The sequence below is a fragment of the Peromyscus maniculatus genome, chromosome 15 (assembly GCF_049852395.1).
Source record: "Peromyscus maniculatus bairdii isolate BWxNUB_F1_BW_parent chromosome 15, HU_Pman_BW_mat_3.1, whole genome shotgun sequence".
Classification (NCBI taxonomy): domain Eukaryota; kingdom Metazoa; phylum Chordata; class Mammalia; order Rodentia; family Cricetidae; genus Peromyscus; species Peromyscus maniculatus.
The window spans coordinates 70,540,709-70,558,562 of NC_134866.1; the positions used below are offsets into that span (position 1 = coordinate 70,540,709).

The window sequence follows — 17,854 nt, forward strand, 5'->3', positions numbered from 1 at the left end:
CGTCTCTAGGTCTTTGGATGACAAGTTTTCAGATCTTTTGTTTCTTGTGATTAGAGATTTCTCTTCCTACCTGTACATGTCAGCTGTGTGTTACATTTGTTTATGCTACTGAATCTATGTATTAAATGTTTCTGTTCCATAGCTAGTCCTAAATCAGTCTGATTCTCCACATTGCCAGGGCTGTGTTGCAGAATATTTGTGGACACTGTAAAGATATGTCTCTGCCTAAGGCTCCTTCTGACTGATTTAGCAAAGAGCTGAATGGGTGGGATTTCTGGGGAGGGAGAGGAAGAGGAGGAATCTAGGTATGCAGATTATGCCAACGAGACCCCAGGGGACATGGAGAGGAAACAGGAGGTGCAAGATAGAAGAGAAGGAATGCCACGTGATGGAACATAGATTAATATAAATGGGTTAATCTGTTGTAAGAGCTAGTTGAGACAAGCCTAAGCTAAAGGCCGAGCTTTCATAATTGACAATAAGTCTCGGTGTCATTAATTGCGGGCTGGCAGTCCTGGTGAGAAACTGCTACTCAGGGCTGCAACTTGAGATAAGTGTTTATATCCAAGAGGAGAAATTTATGTGACAATTTTTAGACATCTCATCCAAGGTCAGGTTCCACTTATAAATCTTTCCAGTTAGCTGTGTAGAGCGTTAAAGTTATTTTCAACAGGAATGAAAAGAAATTTTCACTTACATCCAAGTTTCAAAAAAATAATAATAATATACAGGTAGTTGGACCCATAGCTCAAAAGTGCTTATAATAAATAGTGATATTTCACTTATGCAAAAGGTCTTTGACAAATTCTGTACAATATCCAATCATCTATGGGATGGACAAATGGAGGGATAAGTAGAAGACAGATAGATAGATGCTATGTAAATAAATGATAGGTAGATGACAGGTAGACAAATTTGATAGATGATAGATAGATTAGATAGATAAATAGATAGATACATAGATAGATTCATAGATAGATAGATAGATAGATAGATAGATAGATAGATAGATAGATAGATAGACAGACAGACAGACAGACAGACAGACAGACAGACAGACAGATAGATAGATAGATAGATAGATAGATAGATAGATAGATAGATAGATAGATAGATGATGGATGGATCATGTCATAACAGAGGAGTGGTTTTACTTCTATTTAGGGCTTTGAATAATGCAACACTGAAAAAAGGTATCATTTTAGACAAAAGCTAATTATAATAGAATTTGCACATGTAAGTATGTATACAAGTGGAAGGTATGGTATAAACAACAGACCCTCTGTATCTCTGGACTCAGCACCCATTCTTCAGTAAACTGTGGGTGAGAAACACTGAAGGGAAATTCCATCTCTATACATGCACATTTTTTTCTCTCCTTTTATTCCCTAAACAGTATAGTGTGGCAATGACGTAGCAACTGACTTTAAGTGTTGGTTCAGGTGTTGTCAGTGGTCTAGAGATGATTCAAAGGATGCAGGAGGCTGTGTGCAGGTTATGTGCAAATATTCCATTTTGTACAAAGGACCTGAGCATCCCTAGATGTTGGCATCTCGTGGAACCTAGAGTTAATCAATCCCACACAGATTCTGAGGGGAAAGGGAATTCATTAGTATGAAGCACATATCTTAGGTGTTGGGGAGAAATAACTGTGATGAGGAAAATGAGTACAATTTTATAGTTTAGAAGAAATGCACAAACAATAAGCAAAGTGTCGGGTGGCTTTAATATCATACTGAATTTGTGTGGATTACAATAAACCTTGAAATTAATAGTATAGTAAAAGTGATCCCCTATAGTTTAACTCATTAAAAATGTCTCCCATTTATATGGGTGTGTGAGAGAGACAGAGACGACAGAGACAATGTGCAGATGCCCTGCCCACCCAAATGTGGAGGTCAGCTCCATTATGTGGGTCTCTTGCATCAAACTCAGGTCACTAGGTTTGGCAGTTAGTGCCTTTACCCATTGAGACATCAGCTCTTGACTAAGGTCTGTGTGATAATAGGCCTGTATGCGCGCGCGCGCGCGTGTGCGCGCGCGCGCGCACACACACACACACACACACACACACACACAGGATCTGTGATACAGTTGGTTTGGAGAAGTGCTCCTTGTTTTTGCTTTGGGGTCTGCAGGTTCTGTCTACATGTCTCTGCTCTACTGTGGTGTACTGCATCATCACACTGCTTTAGCGTCTCAAGGCTTACAGGTAGTAGGAAGAGGTATTTGAGTTCACTTTTCTTTGAATTCACCAGTTTTATGTTAAAGTCCAAAATTGATTTCAGGGAAGCTATTTTAAGAAGGAAAGCATGACCGGTGTGCTACAAATTTTCCATAGAGGTCTAAACTTTGATACAAAATGAAGACTTTCCACCCAAGCCAAGAAGTTTAAAGAATTTTAATTCTTCATTTTAGTCAATTTTCATAATTAGTTCAAAATCTGTTAAAAGCACCATTATGCATGTGAGTGAGACAAGCACCAGAGAGCGTTCTTCACTGAAAAGGATGGTCAAATCTTTGCCTCAAGTCCTTCCCTATAAATAGATGAAAAAGGGAAGAATTATTGGTTGAGACCATTAGCTATTTGCATGTTTTGTTGAAGGCGCCAACAGTTAATTATGGCCCTCCTGGTGCAACTAAAGGTGTAATTAATCAGTCAAGTAATTGTTCCTTCTTCAAATTACAACCTTGGGGACAGAGACCTGAAAAAAAAAAAAGCTGAAAGTCTTAGGTTTTGTAGAGTTCCTTCTGTGAAAGTGGGACCGTCTCCCTTCTCAGGAGCTGCGTGGCTGTCTGAAGACCCACGCATAGTTAGTGCCATGCAAGAGCTTAGCACTGTGGCTTCGAATCAAGCCACAGAAAACTAAGATGAAAAAAATGTAAAATATAAAATAACAGAGACCGTATTCAAAATTTGAATTGAAAGAAAATGTCAGTTTCTCTAGTCTGTAAAGATAACTTCAGTGAATTAGTGTTCAACTGGTATAAACAGGCAGGAAGTAGAAATAGCAGGCAATGCTAATCTCTTGGGTGATTACAAAGATGTAAATTAAAACCACTGGAAGGTAAAACCCAATTTTCCATTAAACTGGAAGATGTGGTGATATGCCATGCCTAGCATTTGGCAGGACTTAGTGACTTAGATATTGTATTGATGGCATGAAGAATACTTGCTTTTTGGGGTGGTGGTAGTGATATTGGGGATCGAACCTAGGACACCATACACAGGAGGTAGGTACTCTACTTATATCCCCTGCTGCAGCCGACTTCCATATTTCCTGAAGGAAATGTAGCCAGACATGAGTCGCTAAATGAAATCATTAAAATGATCATGTCCTCTTTGCCTGCCTTACACTCTTCAGGGGGAATGTATCAGTGAGGGACCTGGAAATGGGGAAAGATTTCCTTACAGAGTTAGCACCATATTACATATTAGTCCTAAGATTGGGAAACCGCACACATACTCAGTGCTCAATTATTTGGAAAAATCTATAAAAATGGTAAACTAATGTGCTAGAATATATATGTATTATGCATGCACACACATATAGTTATCAGAAAAATGGATATGGAGAATTTCTATGAATATAGAAAGAAGTAAATGAGACAAAAATAACAATAATAAATACCCACTGAAGCCAAACTGTGAAATCACTTTTGAGTGGATTTTAGGGTCTTCAGAGATGAAAAGAGGTCATTCTTCAGGGCAGAGGTTCTGTTATGTACTTGGGCAGAAGTGGTCTACAGAGCTTGTTAAGTCTAGGGCATTTCGAATGTCATTTGGGGTTTAGATTCTCAATGCTGCATTTGAACAAAACTCCTTCAGTAATGCTAACATAGGCTGTGTGTAGAAAACACTTCGGTAAAACAGCATGGTGCTGCATGCTGGGAATATTTCTAGTTCATCTTTGTGGCCAGGTTTTTTCACATGCACAATAAAATATTAAAGAGGACATTTTCAAGCTCTCGGTAGGCTCTTGCTGCAAATAATAAATACATTCAGCTATACTTGTGGTGCTGACAAATTCCAAGAATGTGTATGATTTCTCCCATAAAATGAAAATGCTTTAGGCATAGCATGAATCAAGTTGAGATATGGGAGTGCCAGCTGCAGGTTAGGCCCAATCAACAGAGTATTCAGTACCTACCACTTGCCATTCCAACTCCACCCCAAGATCAAAGGGCACCTCAGAACCCTCACTGCCCTATCGAGCCCCAGCAGAACCTCACACAGGCCCCTCCTACTTGCATGCTTTCTTTAGCTGGCTCCCTGGATGCCATCCTTAGCTTTGGCCATCCCTCAAGCATCCCTGTGGCTCCTTCTTGGTCCTTTTTGCTATTCCTTATGGCCTCTCTTACATCACAGGACCATCTTCTCACATCTATCAACATTCTCTCCTAGTGATTTCAAGAGCCTCACAGCATGAACTAGCCCCTGGATGATGTAGATTCTTCTACATGGGCATCTCTCCTAAAGCTCCCATATGCCATTCTCTTTTGACTCCTCTCAAATCCCTATTGGTATTCACAGACTCGATGCACCCAAAAGTAAGCTCATCTCAGCTGCTGACAACTGCGTTCTTGCAGTTGCTGAGGCCATTGACTCTCGTGTTACCTGACTTAACATTTTCTCTCTCCTCCATGATAAAATCTCACTGGTCCTTCCTTCAAAGTGAACCCTTGTGCCCGGCTCCACTGCTGCCAGGCTGTGTGGGTTCTCTGCACCTCTTTGTGGTGACTGTTGGAGCGTTCTTCCTTCCCTCCCTCTGTGCCAACTGGGCCTCCACCTCAATCTGCTCTCTCCACAGTACCTGAAATGACCTTCCAAGGCCTAAATTCAGTTGTGGAATCCAGGTGCTCAAGTCCCTTAATAGCTTTCGTCTGACTTTAAGTACAAACCAAAGCCCTACCCTTACCATGAACTGATCCCTGACCCATGACCTCTTGCTAGTCCCATTTTCTCCAGCTCAGTCATACTTTCTTTCATGGAACTCCTTAAAACATAGCATCCTTTCACCATAGAGTCTTCGCAATCACAGCTTCCTCTGTCTGCAACGATTTTCACTTCATCACATGTCCACATGGTATCCCCATTTACTGCACTCTGTGTGCGTGTGCGTGTGAGTGTGCATGTGTGTTTGTGTATTCTTACCAAAAAATGTAATCAATATAAGGGAACTTCTGGTTGCTATCTTCTCTTTTTCTCATTTTATGTCACAATGGCCTAGAATAGCACTTGGCACAGTAGCATTGCATGAATGAAACCGTGAGGTCACATGACGACAAGGCGTCATTGAAGATAGCAATTTAATGCATTGATTTCACTGGCACTTGAAGAGATACAACTTTCTATTAATGCTCTTCAGCTGCAGATAAAACCAGTATCAGTTTGTCCTAAGGAATACCCCCACCACAGCACCTGGAGGAACCAGGGAGGAAATTGAACACTTCTGCCTCAAACCATAGTCTAAGCAGAAAGAAGGTCTCACCTGAATGCTTGTAGCAGGTAAAAGTTTAGGTCCCCCCCCCTTTAAAAGACCAGGCTTGGAATCACTCATGAACTCCAGGCGTCTTCCCCACATGCCCACTAGACACCATAGGGAAGGTCAGAGGACAATAATCAACTCACACCCTGCTTACATCATAGAAAGATTGAAGCGCTAGAAAAACATCTGACTATTCCTCCTTTTCTCCATCTTTGCATACTTCTTGGCTTCACAACACCATCAAATTGTCTTTCCTCGGTGAGCTACTTCCTTTTCAGCCCTACTAATCAGTCTCAATACCATTATCCCTACATCCGAATAACACCTGACTGCGTATGGTGATTCCTTAGTACACCTTTGAATAATTAAGGAATGACCTAGAGTTTAATAAGCTCAGAGATTCTCTACAAATAAGAGAGGCTCACTGAAGTATTAATGCAGATTGGAGGTAATAAAAGTATTAATTAACCATCTTAAGAATGTAATTTTGTTTAAAAAAAAATAAAGGAGGTCGCATATTTTCATCCATTTAGAAGCCAGAAAGGACACAGCTTCTCTTCTGTTTACCCCACATTAACACAGTCCGAGGGGTAGACATGCAACCCACGCAGTGTGTTTAGTACCAGCGAGAAGTCCTGGCTGAGGTCTGAGCACCAACTCCATGCGCCAGAGACAGATTTCCAAACCCCATTCTGACCTGCACAATGAAGCCAATGGTCTTTCCTTCTGTTTTCTTTTTAAAATACTATTATATGGGTAGAATAAGAATGGAACTAAAGAGCTGTTTTAACCAAGAAAATCCAACTTTATGGTCATGTATTGTCTACTGCTCTCTCAGTACTAAGTCACCCGAAAAGTTCAGGGTGCTGAAGAACTGTGGCCTTAGTATATGCTTCATTCACAGCTTATGAGGAAACTACTATGAACTTCTCAGGAAAAAAAAAAAAAGGCAACACACGTGACGATGAATGCCTTTGCTGTTTGCCCTAATCCTCTTCAAATGACAACGTTGGAAGCAAATGCCGGATGTTAATTAAAGATCTTATCAATTAATTAACTAATTAGTTTAGAGATGAGTTCTTGCTTAATTGCCTATGTTGGTATGGGACTCTTAGATCCAAGCCATCCTCCTGCCTCTGCTTTCTGCGGAACTGAGATTACAGGTACAAATCACCGCATTTCACTCAATTATCCTCCTTATACTCAATTCCTTCCTCCCAACATTGGTAAATGGAGCCAAAATCCACGCAGAGCAGGAATCAAGTCCAGCTGTACCTAGTTTGACATATTCCCAAGTGATGTCATTGCCTAAATAAATGCATCGATTTCCTGCTTAAGCCTTGCAGATCCCAGAAGAGCCACTCAGCTCCCTGATTTTTTTTCTGCACAAACTGCAGGAAGTCATTTCCAGATTTCATCCTAGCAAGGCTGTTTCCTTTAGTTCTTTACTTTGCAAATTTCCACCACAGCCCTTGATAGCTGTTTTGTTTTGTTTTGTTTTTTCCTCTTTCTCTCTCATTATTTTCCCACTTCAGATATAGACAAGAAAAAAAATGCCATTGGAGTCACTGGAAAAGAAATGACTAACAGGGCAATTTCAGCACTGTTCAACACCATTGCATCTGGTGCAGAAAGCTTGGGAACTACAAAACATTTACATTTTTAAATAATAAAATAAAATGCAATAATATAGAATAAAAACTAATGCATCAGATTAAACAACACAAATGAACAGAGGGAAAAGAGCCCATGAGAAGGCACAAGAAACAGAGACCCACTCTTTCACACACTTAAGAATCTCATAAAAAACGCTGAACTGGAAGCCATAATGTTCAGGCGCAGACCAGTTCAGGCCCTGTGCGTGCTGCAGTCCCTGTGAGTTCATATGAGCCTGGCTCATGGTGATTTAGAGGCCTCACTCTCCTGGTGTCCTCCATCCCCTCTCTCTGGCTCTTCTGTCATGGGGGTTCCCTGAGCCCCGAGGGAAGGGATTTGGAGGAGACATGCCATTTGGGGGGAGGGTTCCCCAAGGCCTCTCACTCTCTGCATACTGTCTGGCTGGAGGTCTCTCTATTTGTTCCCATCTGCTGCAGGAGGAAGCTTCTCTGATGATGGCTGAGCAAGGCACTGGTGATATTTACCACATTTTAAATAAACAAAATAAACTGATCGTATTTACCATATTTTAAATAACGAAGAAAGAACATCAACAAAACGCTAACAGCCCATCCAAGTGTATAGCGACGTGGCAATAAGCAACTTAGAGCACATGGTTATTCTAGAAATCCTCACTAAATGTTTATGCTGAAAAATTTTACAAACAGGGGTGGGGGGTAAGGGGGGGTGGAGCCACTCAGTTACCTGACTGATGTCACTCATCCATGCAGCTTTCTCCTGGCGCGAAGGTGCTAACAAGACCACAGTGAAAGGGGCAGCATCTGGAGGCTCCACTACGATTTTAAAATCCAGATGTCCAAACATGTGGCCAGAACCTTTGGCTTCAGTACACATAAAGCAAACGATTAACGTGAATGCAAGAGATATGAACAATAGCTCCTCCCATCTAGCCTTCTTACTGGGACCCACGTGCATTCAAGTCCACACTCTCATTTCAATGATGTGCTTCCGGAGCATGTGGAAGGCCTAGAGCATGAGCTGGTGGAGAAACTGAGGACAGGAGGTAACTCCAAACCAACCTTCCTGGTTTATGCTTATTTTAATTTCTATCATGTATAGAAGTCCTGGTTTAACTCAAACCCCATTTCCTCTTGGTCTGCCCCTAAAAAGACACTCTCATAATGTAAGCTCTGCAGAATGTCAGTTCTCAGAGATGGGGTTAAACAGGTAAGTGATTTTAGAGAATTTGCGCTCCAATCGCTTCTGCCTCCAAGGACAGTGCTTCGTAGCCATGTAAGATAAAGAGCTGCAGAATTTGACTGTTTTATTCTACCACTATTCCAGGAGATGGGACGTGACTTACAGTCATCATCACTTGCATCGGGCTCCTCAATCAACGTGCATTGTATGAGGGAGAGGACGCCGCCTGTCTGGAAACAAACGGATTGGTGATGAAGAGGTGGGCAGTCTTGTGAAGCTTGCAAAGTTCTGTTTTGTAAACTTAATATTCAGGTTGCCCCAGAGACGGCAATTCTACATCCTAAACAATTTTTCACCGAGTTCAAAACTACACAGAACAAGCAAATGAAAATCATTTAACTTTAACTGAATTCTTCCCACTCTCTCGCTCTTGCCCCCACTGTTTGTAAAATTTATGGAAGCCATCTATGGGAGATTAGATGGCCCCACAGTGACTTCAGAGAGTAGCCATAGCCAGGAAGTGTCTTAGGAAATACAAGGCCAATGTCATGGTATGAGTAAAATTTTTAAAATTTGTTTTATTATATGTATGCATGTGTGTATGCATGAGGCAATGCTATGGTACATGTGAGGAAGTCAGAAGTCAGCTGGTGGGAATCTGTCCTCTTCCTACCACGGGAGTCCCGGGAACTGAACTCAAACCATAGGGCTTGGTGGCCCTATGAATAATGTTTTTAAGCCACAACAGACGATAAATAACAAGTTGGCAAACTTTGCTGACAAAAGGTCAGATAGGAAACATTTTGGGTTCTTTGGGCCACATCATTTCTATCCTGAGCCCTCAGATATGTGATTTTAGTGGGAAAGCAGCCACGGGCGTGAAAGGTTATGTGCACATAGAATGCTATCACTAAGAACAGGTAGTGCGCGTTAGGCTGTAGTTTGATGGCTCCTGATACACAGTGAGATAAAGAGCAGCTGCCAACTATTCCATCAGTGAGTGCACTATGGTGGACGGACCCGCGATCTCTGACTCAGTAGTTGTCAAGTGATAATAATTTTGCCTAGATTTTGATTTTAATAATACTTCTTTATGATAATGCACACTTAAAATAAATTTCTATTGCCTCCAATCCAAATAATGACAAAGTAAATGCCGGAGCTGTTAGGCACATCCTGCCCCTCCCTGTACGATCTCAGCAATCTGTTTCATGACAATAACAGGCACTGGCGAATCAGAATCAAATTACCCTCAATACCTCTTCAGAGCTGGGGAGACAATGGAAAGAGCCACGGAGAAGCCGTACCTTGAGCAGATGCAGCTTTCCTCCCGAACTCCTTGTACAAATCAGAAAGTGTTTTGTAAACAAGAAGCACTGTCTCTCGCCTTCCTTTTTCAAAGACAGGGAGCCCAGGCGGACTTTACTAAGCTTCCCCCTCTCGACTGAAGGTACTTGAATGAGAGAACCTGGTGATTACAAGAGTGAAGAACAGAGACAGTTAAAATCTGGAGGGGACCATGCCCTGGGCAGTAAACATGAGGATCTGTCCCCCAAAATACCAAGGATGCATTTGCTGTGCCATAGGAACAAATGAATCTCCCCAATTCTAGCCGAGGAAAGAATTGTGTTGTATTTGAAGGGACAAGCTGTTCCTAGCATTGTTGTGAAACAATTTCAACTTGATTCTTCATCTACGAACTGGACTCTCAGTTTGAAAGAAGGCCAGCTTCAAATCAAAGCACTGAGATGCTGATGCCATCTATGATCTGACTGAGTAAATTTATGAATCGTATAATTATAGATATGAACATGACAGATAGTTTGATCAATGTAAGTGGAATTTATCCTTCCTGGAGCAAATAAAATAAAAGGCATATTAATAGTTTACTTTGCATTTTAAAAGTAGATGGTGTAATGCATGCATCCTGTAAAAATATATAAATTATATAATTCAGTGCAATTTAATTAAGGGCTATCTTCTTTGTTTGTTTTGTTTTCTTTGAGACGAGGTTTCTCTGTGCAGTTTTGGTGCCTGTCCTGGATCTCGCTCTGTAGACCAGGCTGGCCTCAAACTCACAGAGATCTGCCTGGTTCTGCCTCCTGGGTGCTGGGATCAAAGGCATGTACCACTACTGCCTGGCTAACTAAGGGCTATCTTAAAGGAAGTTATTTTAAACTATATTTAAATTATGTGCTATACAATGAACACAATTCTGTACAACTAATATATGCTAATAAAAATGCAAAAAAGTGCAATTAAAATGTATTTGTGACACCTGAATGGAAAGCAATCCACATCCAGAGCAAAGCTATGGTCTGTTCAGGATGAGAAGTGAGACACAGACTTCTGTAATATTTGTATGATATCTGGGAATGCCTCCAATTACTTGCAGACTACACTCTAGTAGAAACTTCCCTACTCCTAAAAAGAAAACTCCAGTCTATTAAATACAAACCACAAAGTATCAAGATTCTTGCAGACACCTTGACTCTAACTTCTGAAATCACTGGAGCCAGTAATAATCTGTGTAACCCACCACCCTGTGCAGCCATACACAGGCTCTCGTGAGCCCACAAGAACCACAAAATACATAATCAATCCTTAAATATTACTAGAGGCATCTCCCAGAGAAACAACCTTATTTTTCTTCATGTTTTCTGGTTTTTTTTAATTGAGCACAGATTAGTTCTATAATGAAAAGTGAGAAAAATCCTCAAGATTTTATATAAAGAAATATATACCTAAGGCAATAAAACTATGTGAATCACAAAAGCACCAGATTAGCATTAACTGATGAATGCTCCGAATTGCATCTTCCCATTAACAGAGCTGGTAAGACAGACATCCAGGACCCGGGTTTCCATGCCCCGATCTCACAGCATCTATTTAGGTAAGTGATTACCTAGATTAGGTGGGATGCTTGACAGACAGAAAGTAGGCAGCTCCTCTGGGCTCAGAGAATAGCAGGGAATCAGTCCTGGGGGAGGGTGTGGGAGTGGGGAACAAAGGGCCGAGAGAAGGCTTGAACCAGGGAAGGGGTTGGACAAGAGGAGAGTGACTGAAGGAGGGGAGGTGGGTGGGAGCAAACTGACAGACAGACGCTCAAGTAGCAAAGAATTAAATTCGAGATGTCGAGGGGGTATGGAGAAAGCAGAAGGCAGGAGGCTTAGGAAACTTGTGAGCAAGGAATTGCAGCAAAGAGTTGGCACTTGTGAGACTTGGGAGGGGTGGGGATTAACCCCTTCTGCATTTTACAAATGGGGAAACTGAGGCCTGAGTTTAAGTGACTCTCGTAAGGCCACACACATAGGTGCAGGACATAGTCAGACAATGGCGGGAAACTGAACAATGTAAAAACTGGAACTGGGAAGCAAAGAGAGGGACTAAGACAATGGTGGTGTTAGCCACACCCCGGGTAGTCATACTATAAAGTCAGGTTAGTCAGGGCTGGGTGGAAAGGGGCACTCGGGTAAGTGTCTGGGTGGACACATGGGCCACAGGGCCATTTGCAGAGAAGCTGTAACCAAATCTATAATCATGTGTTCATTGGCAAATACTTCTAGCAATTTAAAGCAATTTTCTAAATCAGAAATTACAAAATTTATGGTTAGCACATCTATTAGCAATTATTGTGAATTTCAGCTTTGAGGTTTAAAGACGTTTCCTTGGCAACCATATGCTACCACGTTAGACTATAACTGTTCGTCAAATAGACTATCTGCACTGGATGTGGACAGAAGTCTACTCAACTGAACTAAAAGTGAGAAATCTCAAGACTATTTAAGAAGTTTATAAAATAAACTATTTTATAAAATACAATACTTCAGAACTGTATTTTAAGTTGTCTTTAAGTCATCACATTTCATCCTTTATTTGATGTATTTCAATGTAGTCTTATGACTTTCAGAAAAGATTCCTCTCCAGTTAATGCAAGTTAGATAAATGATTAGTATTAGGGAAATGGTTATCGCATCCTCTTTATCAGACCCCTGCTGTGGCTCTGTCCTTACTGGGTAGCTAACAACTGAGGTCAACCTGCAGAAGACTTCTGCATCTCAGAGATGCAGACTTCTGCAGAGATTCTTTCATCTCTAATTCCCACAGAGTGGCCTCCAAGACTGGCCAATGCCTATATTCTGAATTCTACTCAGTAGTGAAAATGTGAACAGCAATTTTCAGGCCGTTGAGCTTGGTATCTGAGGTGGTAGAGTCACTGTGCTCTGTGCTGTGCTTTCTTACTCTGAGGAGGCCTTACTGAGGATCGGGAGGCGGTTATTTCTCTTGGAAATCATATAAAGTTGAAAGCATACGTGTGAAGATGCAAGCACACATACATCGAAATAGATCTTATATCACCCATCAGAGTGATTAACAAAAATACTAGAATACCACGAAAAATAACTTGTAGTCAGTTTAGTAGGAAATGAAAGCCCTTGATAGTTTAATGAATAATACTTGATAGTTTAATGAATAATACTTGATAGTTTAATGAATACTTCTAGAATGTGTTTTGTGGGTGTAAAAGCCTGTTACGGCTATTTAGTGAAAGTGCTGATAGGAGAAATTAAGGGAAAAGAGCTCAAACTTTCCCAATTATAATTGATTACTTTCTAATTTCAGATCAAATTCTGATGTTTAGGAACAACCTTTATCAAATAACTCCTAAATAGACTAACCAGGTCAAACACACAGCAAGATCAGCAAGACCGCTGTAGAGCAACTGATATTGATGACCTAGATGACCTAGATGTAGCATATAGCAGAATAAATAACATGTGGGTGTGGCTTAAGGGTGAAACAGTATATGATTTTTATTTCTTAAAGTGTAACAAAAAATGTGACTTGTTCAATGCATTGGACACTCAAACACATTTCATTAATTGTGGGTTTCTGTTTGAGAGTCATAAGGAACTAAGTTTTATAAATACATTGAGTGAATGTGGATACTAACTCTGTTCAATCAAAAGTACATTCAGAAAATGTATGTAAGTTACAGAAAGTCCCCTGTCCATTCTTAGATATAAAGTACAGATGAATTAGGAGACATTTTTAGAGAACTCTAAATACAAGAAAAATATAAATATCTTACAACTTCAATCAGTAACCTATCCGGTACTTCAATTCCCACTTTCCCAGTAGCTTTAGTAGACAAGGTGAGGCAAAGAGAATCCAGGGATGCTGCCTTTCAGAGCTTGCAGTTACTGGGAGAAGGAGGCATGCATAGATTCCTTTACACAAAAAGGACAGAATCCATGCTCCATTGGCAAATGAAAATGGAGAGGACAGTCAAGTCATTGTAACTTGAGGCAAAGTGGATGGGAAGATGAGCAAACTTCCAAAGACTTCTTATCTGGCCTGGACTTATTAGGTCAAGTGGACCTTTCATAGGCATAAAAGAGGCAGAGTAGGTCTTTCCCACCCCCAGATAGGGGGAGACAGAGGTGAAGGCTCAGTCAGGCAATGTACCTTGAGGCAGAAAGCCAGCCACCATAGGAACACAGTCCACACAGAGGAGCAGGACGGGAATTGAAATGGCCTGGTGTTGTTAGCATTGTACTCTACTATTACCTTAAGAAAAGTTAGTATGTAGTCTTGAAAATGGGAAGAGGAATTAATTCCTAAAATATATTCCCCAAATTTAGCATATGAGTAGTATCTCTCTTTGTAAATAAATAACAGACAATAGAATGGCATGTGTTAATCTTCTTAAGTATACTAGGCAAAAAATAACGTGGACTGCATAATGTCTTATTTCATGAGATAAAACATATTTTAAGCAGAATATTATGGAAGGAAATAGTAATAGCTTCAAATGATATTGGCACACCATGGCCAGAAGCAGCATTAATGATTAATTCAAGTTCCAAGTTTATGTTTCAGTACACACCAATTCCAAAACTATAAAGATATGAAGCAGAGTGCGCTGATTGCTCAGATCCAGCACATGGAGCATGCCCTCATCCCCCAAGACACCTAAGCCCTTGAAAGTGTCTTGGGAATGTGGCTAACTTCTTGCACTTTGAAAGAAGAGCTGAGGAGGGATATGCATGGTCCTTCTCCAGTGTTTGTGACACAGCTTCATCTCTTCCAAAGTTTAATTAATCAGGCGTTGCCCCCCTCACAAAGCACATGCTACACCCAGGATAGCTTCACCATCTCCAAAGCCTGGTAGGGACCTTTCCACCTGGTAACCGGAGTTATTGATTGAATTGAATTATTATATGTGGCACTGAGTCGGAAGTGCCAGGTGAGAGAGGGGGACGACAGACAGCTGTTTTCACTCCGGACATTGTCCCCTCTCTTCTGTTCAAGAGCTCTGAGGAATGCCAGTGTCTCCTGAGCCTCTGCCTGGATATCATCACCACTTGGTACTGCCATTCCGATTGGCCAGACCGACCTGTCCTCCTCGGAGCTGTAGAGCATGTCCGGTCCACTGAGGAGGAGAGTCCAGCCAGAGTGTGATTAACTGCCCCTCTCCTGCTTTACTATTATTGTGTTGCTGTTTCTCATGGCCCCTGAAAAGAAACAGCACAGAGGTGGGCCTCAACCACAGCCTTGGTCAAGGCCACGGGGGTGTCCTGCACGAACTGCACCAAACACATAGGCCTGCTCCAGAACGTGTCCCCGGATCTGCCAGAGATACCATGACAGACACACAGATCACATGAGTAGAGGGCCTGGTCTCTTGACCGGTCTTACCTTGGCGGATGAAAGTCTGGCTGGTGTCCAGCAGAATGTCACACCCCTCCACGATCATCCTTTCGATGGCGAGGTTTTTCCTGATGTTTTCAGTGTCGCTCACTTCGTCATGCATCACTCTGTCAGACACACGCAGAGAGGACGGTGGTGAGAGACATGAACTGTGGCTCGGGCAGAGAGGGAGGGATGGTGCCCCCTGACATGCTCGGGTCTGAATGTGAACGGAATTCAACTAGACCGTGAGAGAAGACTGACCTCCAGGCTTCAGCCAGCCACAGCCTAAAGCAAGGCCACACCGTGCGAGCAGATTGAAAATGGTAAGGGGACCAGCCATCAGTGAGTGGCAGAGCTCGCTTTGAATGCAAACGAAAGAGACCCAACATTTTACAGATGGCTCCCTTCGTTAACATTGAAGGGTCACCCCTCGAAGGCACTAAGTTAGAGACTGCTATACTACCTGTCACATTTCATCTGAATCATATTGGTGACAACCTGCCCATTCTCCAGCTTCTTGCAAAAATCTGAACACAAAAATGCAACAGAAAGCCATTTTTCTATTTTGATGGGAAAATGAGAGAAAATTTGCAAACTTAACCAAAATATACCTGCTCTCAACCATATGAATTCACATGCTATGAGAACTTTTCAAAGGTTTTTTTTTTCTTGATTAAAATGGATGTGAATGATAATTCAGTGCCATCTTTCACTCTAAGATGAAACTAAAATGTTGGATCTACCATTGGCTTCCCCTCCCTTGACATCCACACACCAGGTTTCTACAGGAGGCTACCACGCTGTTTCTTTCCCACTCTGACCCCTTCCCACAAGTTCCCTGCCTACCTGGACAGTTCCTCCAGCTTTGACTTAGCAAACTCCAGACTTTTCCTTTCCACGTGTTCATGGGGGGTGTGAGCCAGGAGTTCATGCAGCGTGATGATATACCTGGGGATCTAATATACACATAGGTGAGTGTGAACAAGAGGGCCTGGTGGATGACATGGGGACACTCACTACAGGGGCCAGCACCCTTGGAGAGCTCACCCCTATCCTTATAATTCTGAAGGTTTTACAGTCTTTAAAGGAATACATATAGACTGAACCAAGCTTCAAACCTCATACACCAAGGAAGTCTATGCCAAAAATGCAAGAAAAGTTGATCATAAATGAAGAAACCTAGTATAAAGGAGCCATTGTTTAAGTCTGTACAGAACCGTGCGTGTTTGAATCAGGGTTTCTGCAGACTGGGTCATGGGGAAACAGATATTGCTGTTTATCGAGCCACTTGAGTCTATTTGTAAAGGTGTGCTGTCTGTTTATATACTTATTTAAAAACTGACAGTCCTGCCAATGCTCTCTTGACAGTTGAAATCAGGAAGGATATGGTCACCCGTATTGACATTCCAATCCTATTTCATCTCACTTCACCCTCCAGCACTGCGAGTGTTGTTTGACTAGGTTCTTTCTTTGTGCTTATGGTATAAACAGTTTCTGAATTCTGTAAAAAGCAAAACTCCACCAGCTGTATGAGGCTTTTAGTAAACTGTAGTGGGTAGCCATTCCAGCTTTGATCTGGAAGTTCCAACCCCCACTGAGGCTTCGGTAACTGTCACACCTACAAAGTGAGGCCAAGAGAGGACCCTGAAGACCCGAGATCCAGATGCGCCGCCTCTCTTGGTTCCTGGACCCTGGACACTGGAGGTAGACCGAGTAGAGTTCTCCAGAGAACACCGCCAGACTGCGCTACGTCTTTCCCAGACCCTGCAACCTACCTATCCCTTCATTTGTAAGTTACGCCACTAAATAAACCTCCCTTTTAACTATGTGGAGTGGCCTTAATAATTTCACCAATAGTAAATGAGAGAAGAGATTTAACTCAAGTTACAGACTCAACATACTTTTCTCTCTCTTGTGCTCCTACAACAGTCTCTTAGAAAGTAAGGAACTAGACTTCAGAAAAGTGTGAGCAACCACTCCAACACACCGCTTTCTGTGGGCCCAGGAGAACTCTGAGCCTTGTGGACATGTCCACTCCTCCGGAAACATAAGGATTAGCTCTCCACTTGGCAAGTAAGGAAATAAACTTCAGGTCCAGTAACCTCTCTAAGGTGGATCTTAGGACAGAAAAGCCCTGTGTGTAGCTCATCCCTCCTGTCCTTGGGGTTGGTGGCTCTGTCTGTGGATGTGCCTTTGCTCTTCACCTGTGACTATCACGGGGCTATTTGCTGTTCACTCTTGAGTGCCTACTCGATGCATTCACATGGACAACAGTCAACATCAGTGCAGATGTGAACAGCAGCTCAACAGTAGAATCAAGGTCTTAGGAAACACAGGCCAGGATCCCTTGGTCAGAGAAGGGTAGGAAATAAGAGACCTCACTGCAGGACAGATGAAGGAAGATTCCTGCCTCTTTCTACAAACTTCTCACCAAAACATCCTTTAATACCATCTCACATGGAAAAGCCTCCCAGGACAAAGATGCTTACAAATAACTCTTTTGTTGACAATCCCATGATGGCTCAAACTATGCTAAAAGTTAGTACTTCCACAGAAAGCTGTCAACAGCTAATACACTCAGTTTTTCCTAACGAGTCCAGAGTGGGAGAGCCTCACTACTTACTGTGCACTGAAACCCCACAAAACTATGTTTAGTAAATGGCTTCATGCTCCTCCTCCATTAGTTAAATCTATTTTAAAGACTTCTCTGGCTAAAGCTCAAGAGGATGGAGTTGAATTCAGTACCTGGCCCCTTCCACTTTCTGGTACAGGGACAAAGAAATGTTAGCTCTGGCTGAAAGCAGGCAGAGGAGGCTCTGCTGAGGGGTGGGGGACTGCAAAGAGCTTGTCTC

The 17,854-nt window shown here is 42.0% G+C and overlaps 1 protein-coding gene across 6 annotated transcripts in view; it reads right to left on the reverse strand.

Annotated features, from left to right (window-relative positions):
• Rasgrf2 (Ras protein specific guanine nucleotide releasing factor 2) overlaps positions 1–17,854 on the reverse strand; it is a 223,710-nt gene that overhangs the window by 119,500 nt on the left and 86,356 nt on the right. For all 6 annotated transcript variants that reach the window (XM_076552054.1, XM_015998983.3, XM_006980480.4 and 3 more), the window contains exons 8-12: positions 15,849–15,958; positions 15,009–15,127; positions 9,614–9,774; positions 8,470–8,536; positions 7,851–7,987 (exon numbers count right to left, since the gene is read on the reverse strand). In XM_076552054.1, the coding sequence (XP_076408169.1) occupies positions 7,851–7,987; positions 8,470–8,536; positions 9,614–9,774; positions 15,009–15,127; positions 15,849–15,958 (594 nt within the window). The remainder of the gene's footprint in view (positions 1–7,850; positions 7,988–8,469; positions 8,537–9,613; positions 9,775–15,008; positions 15,128–15,848; positions 15,959–17,854) is intronic.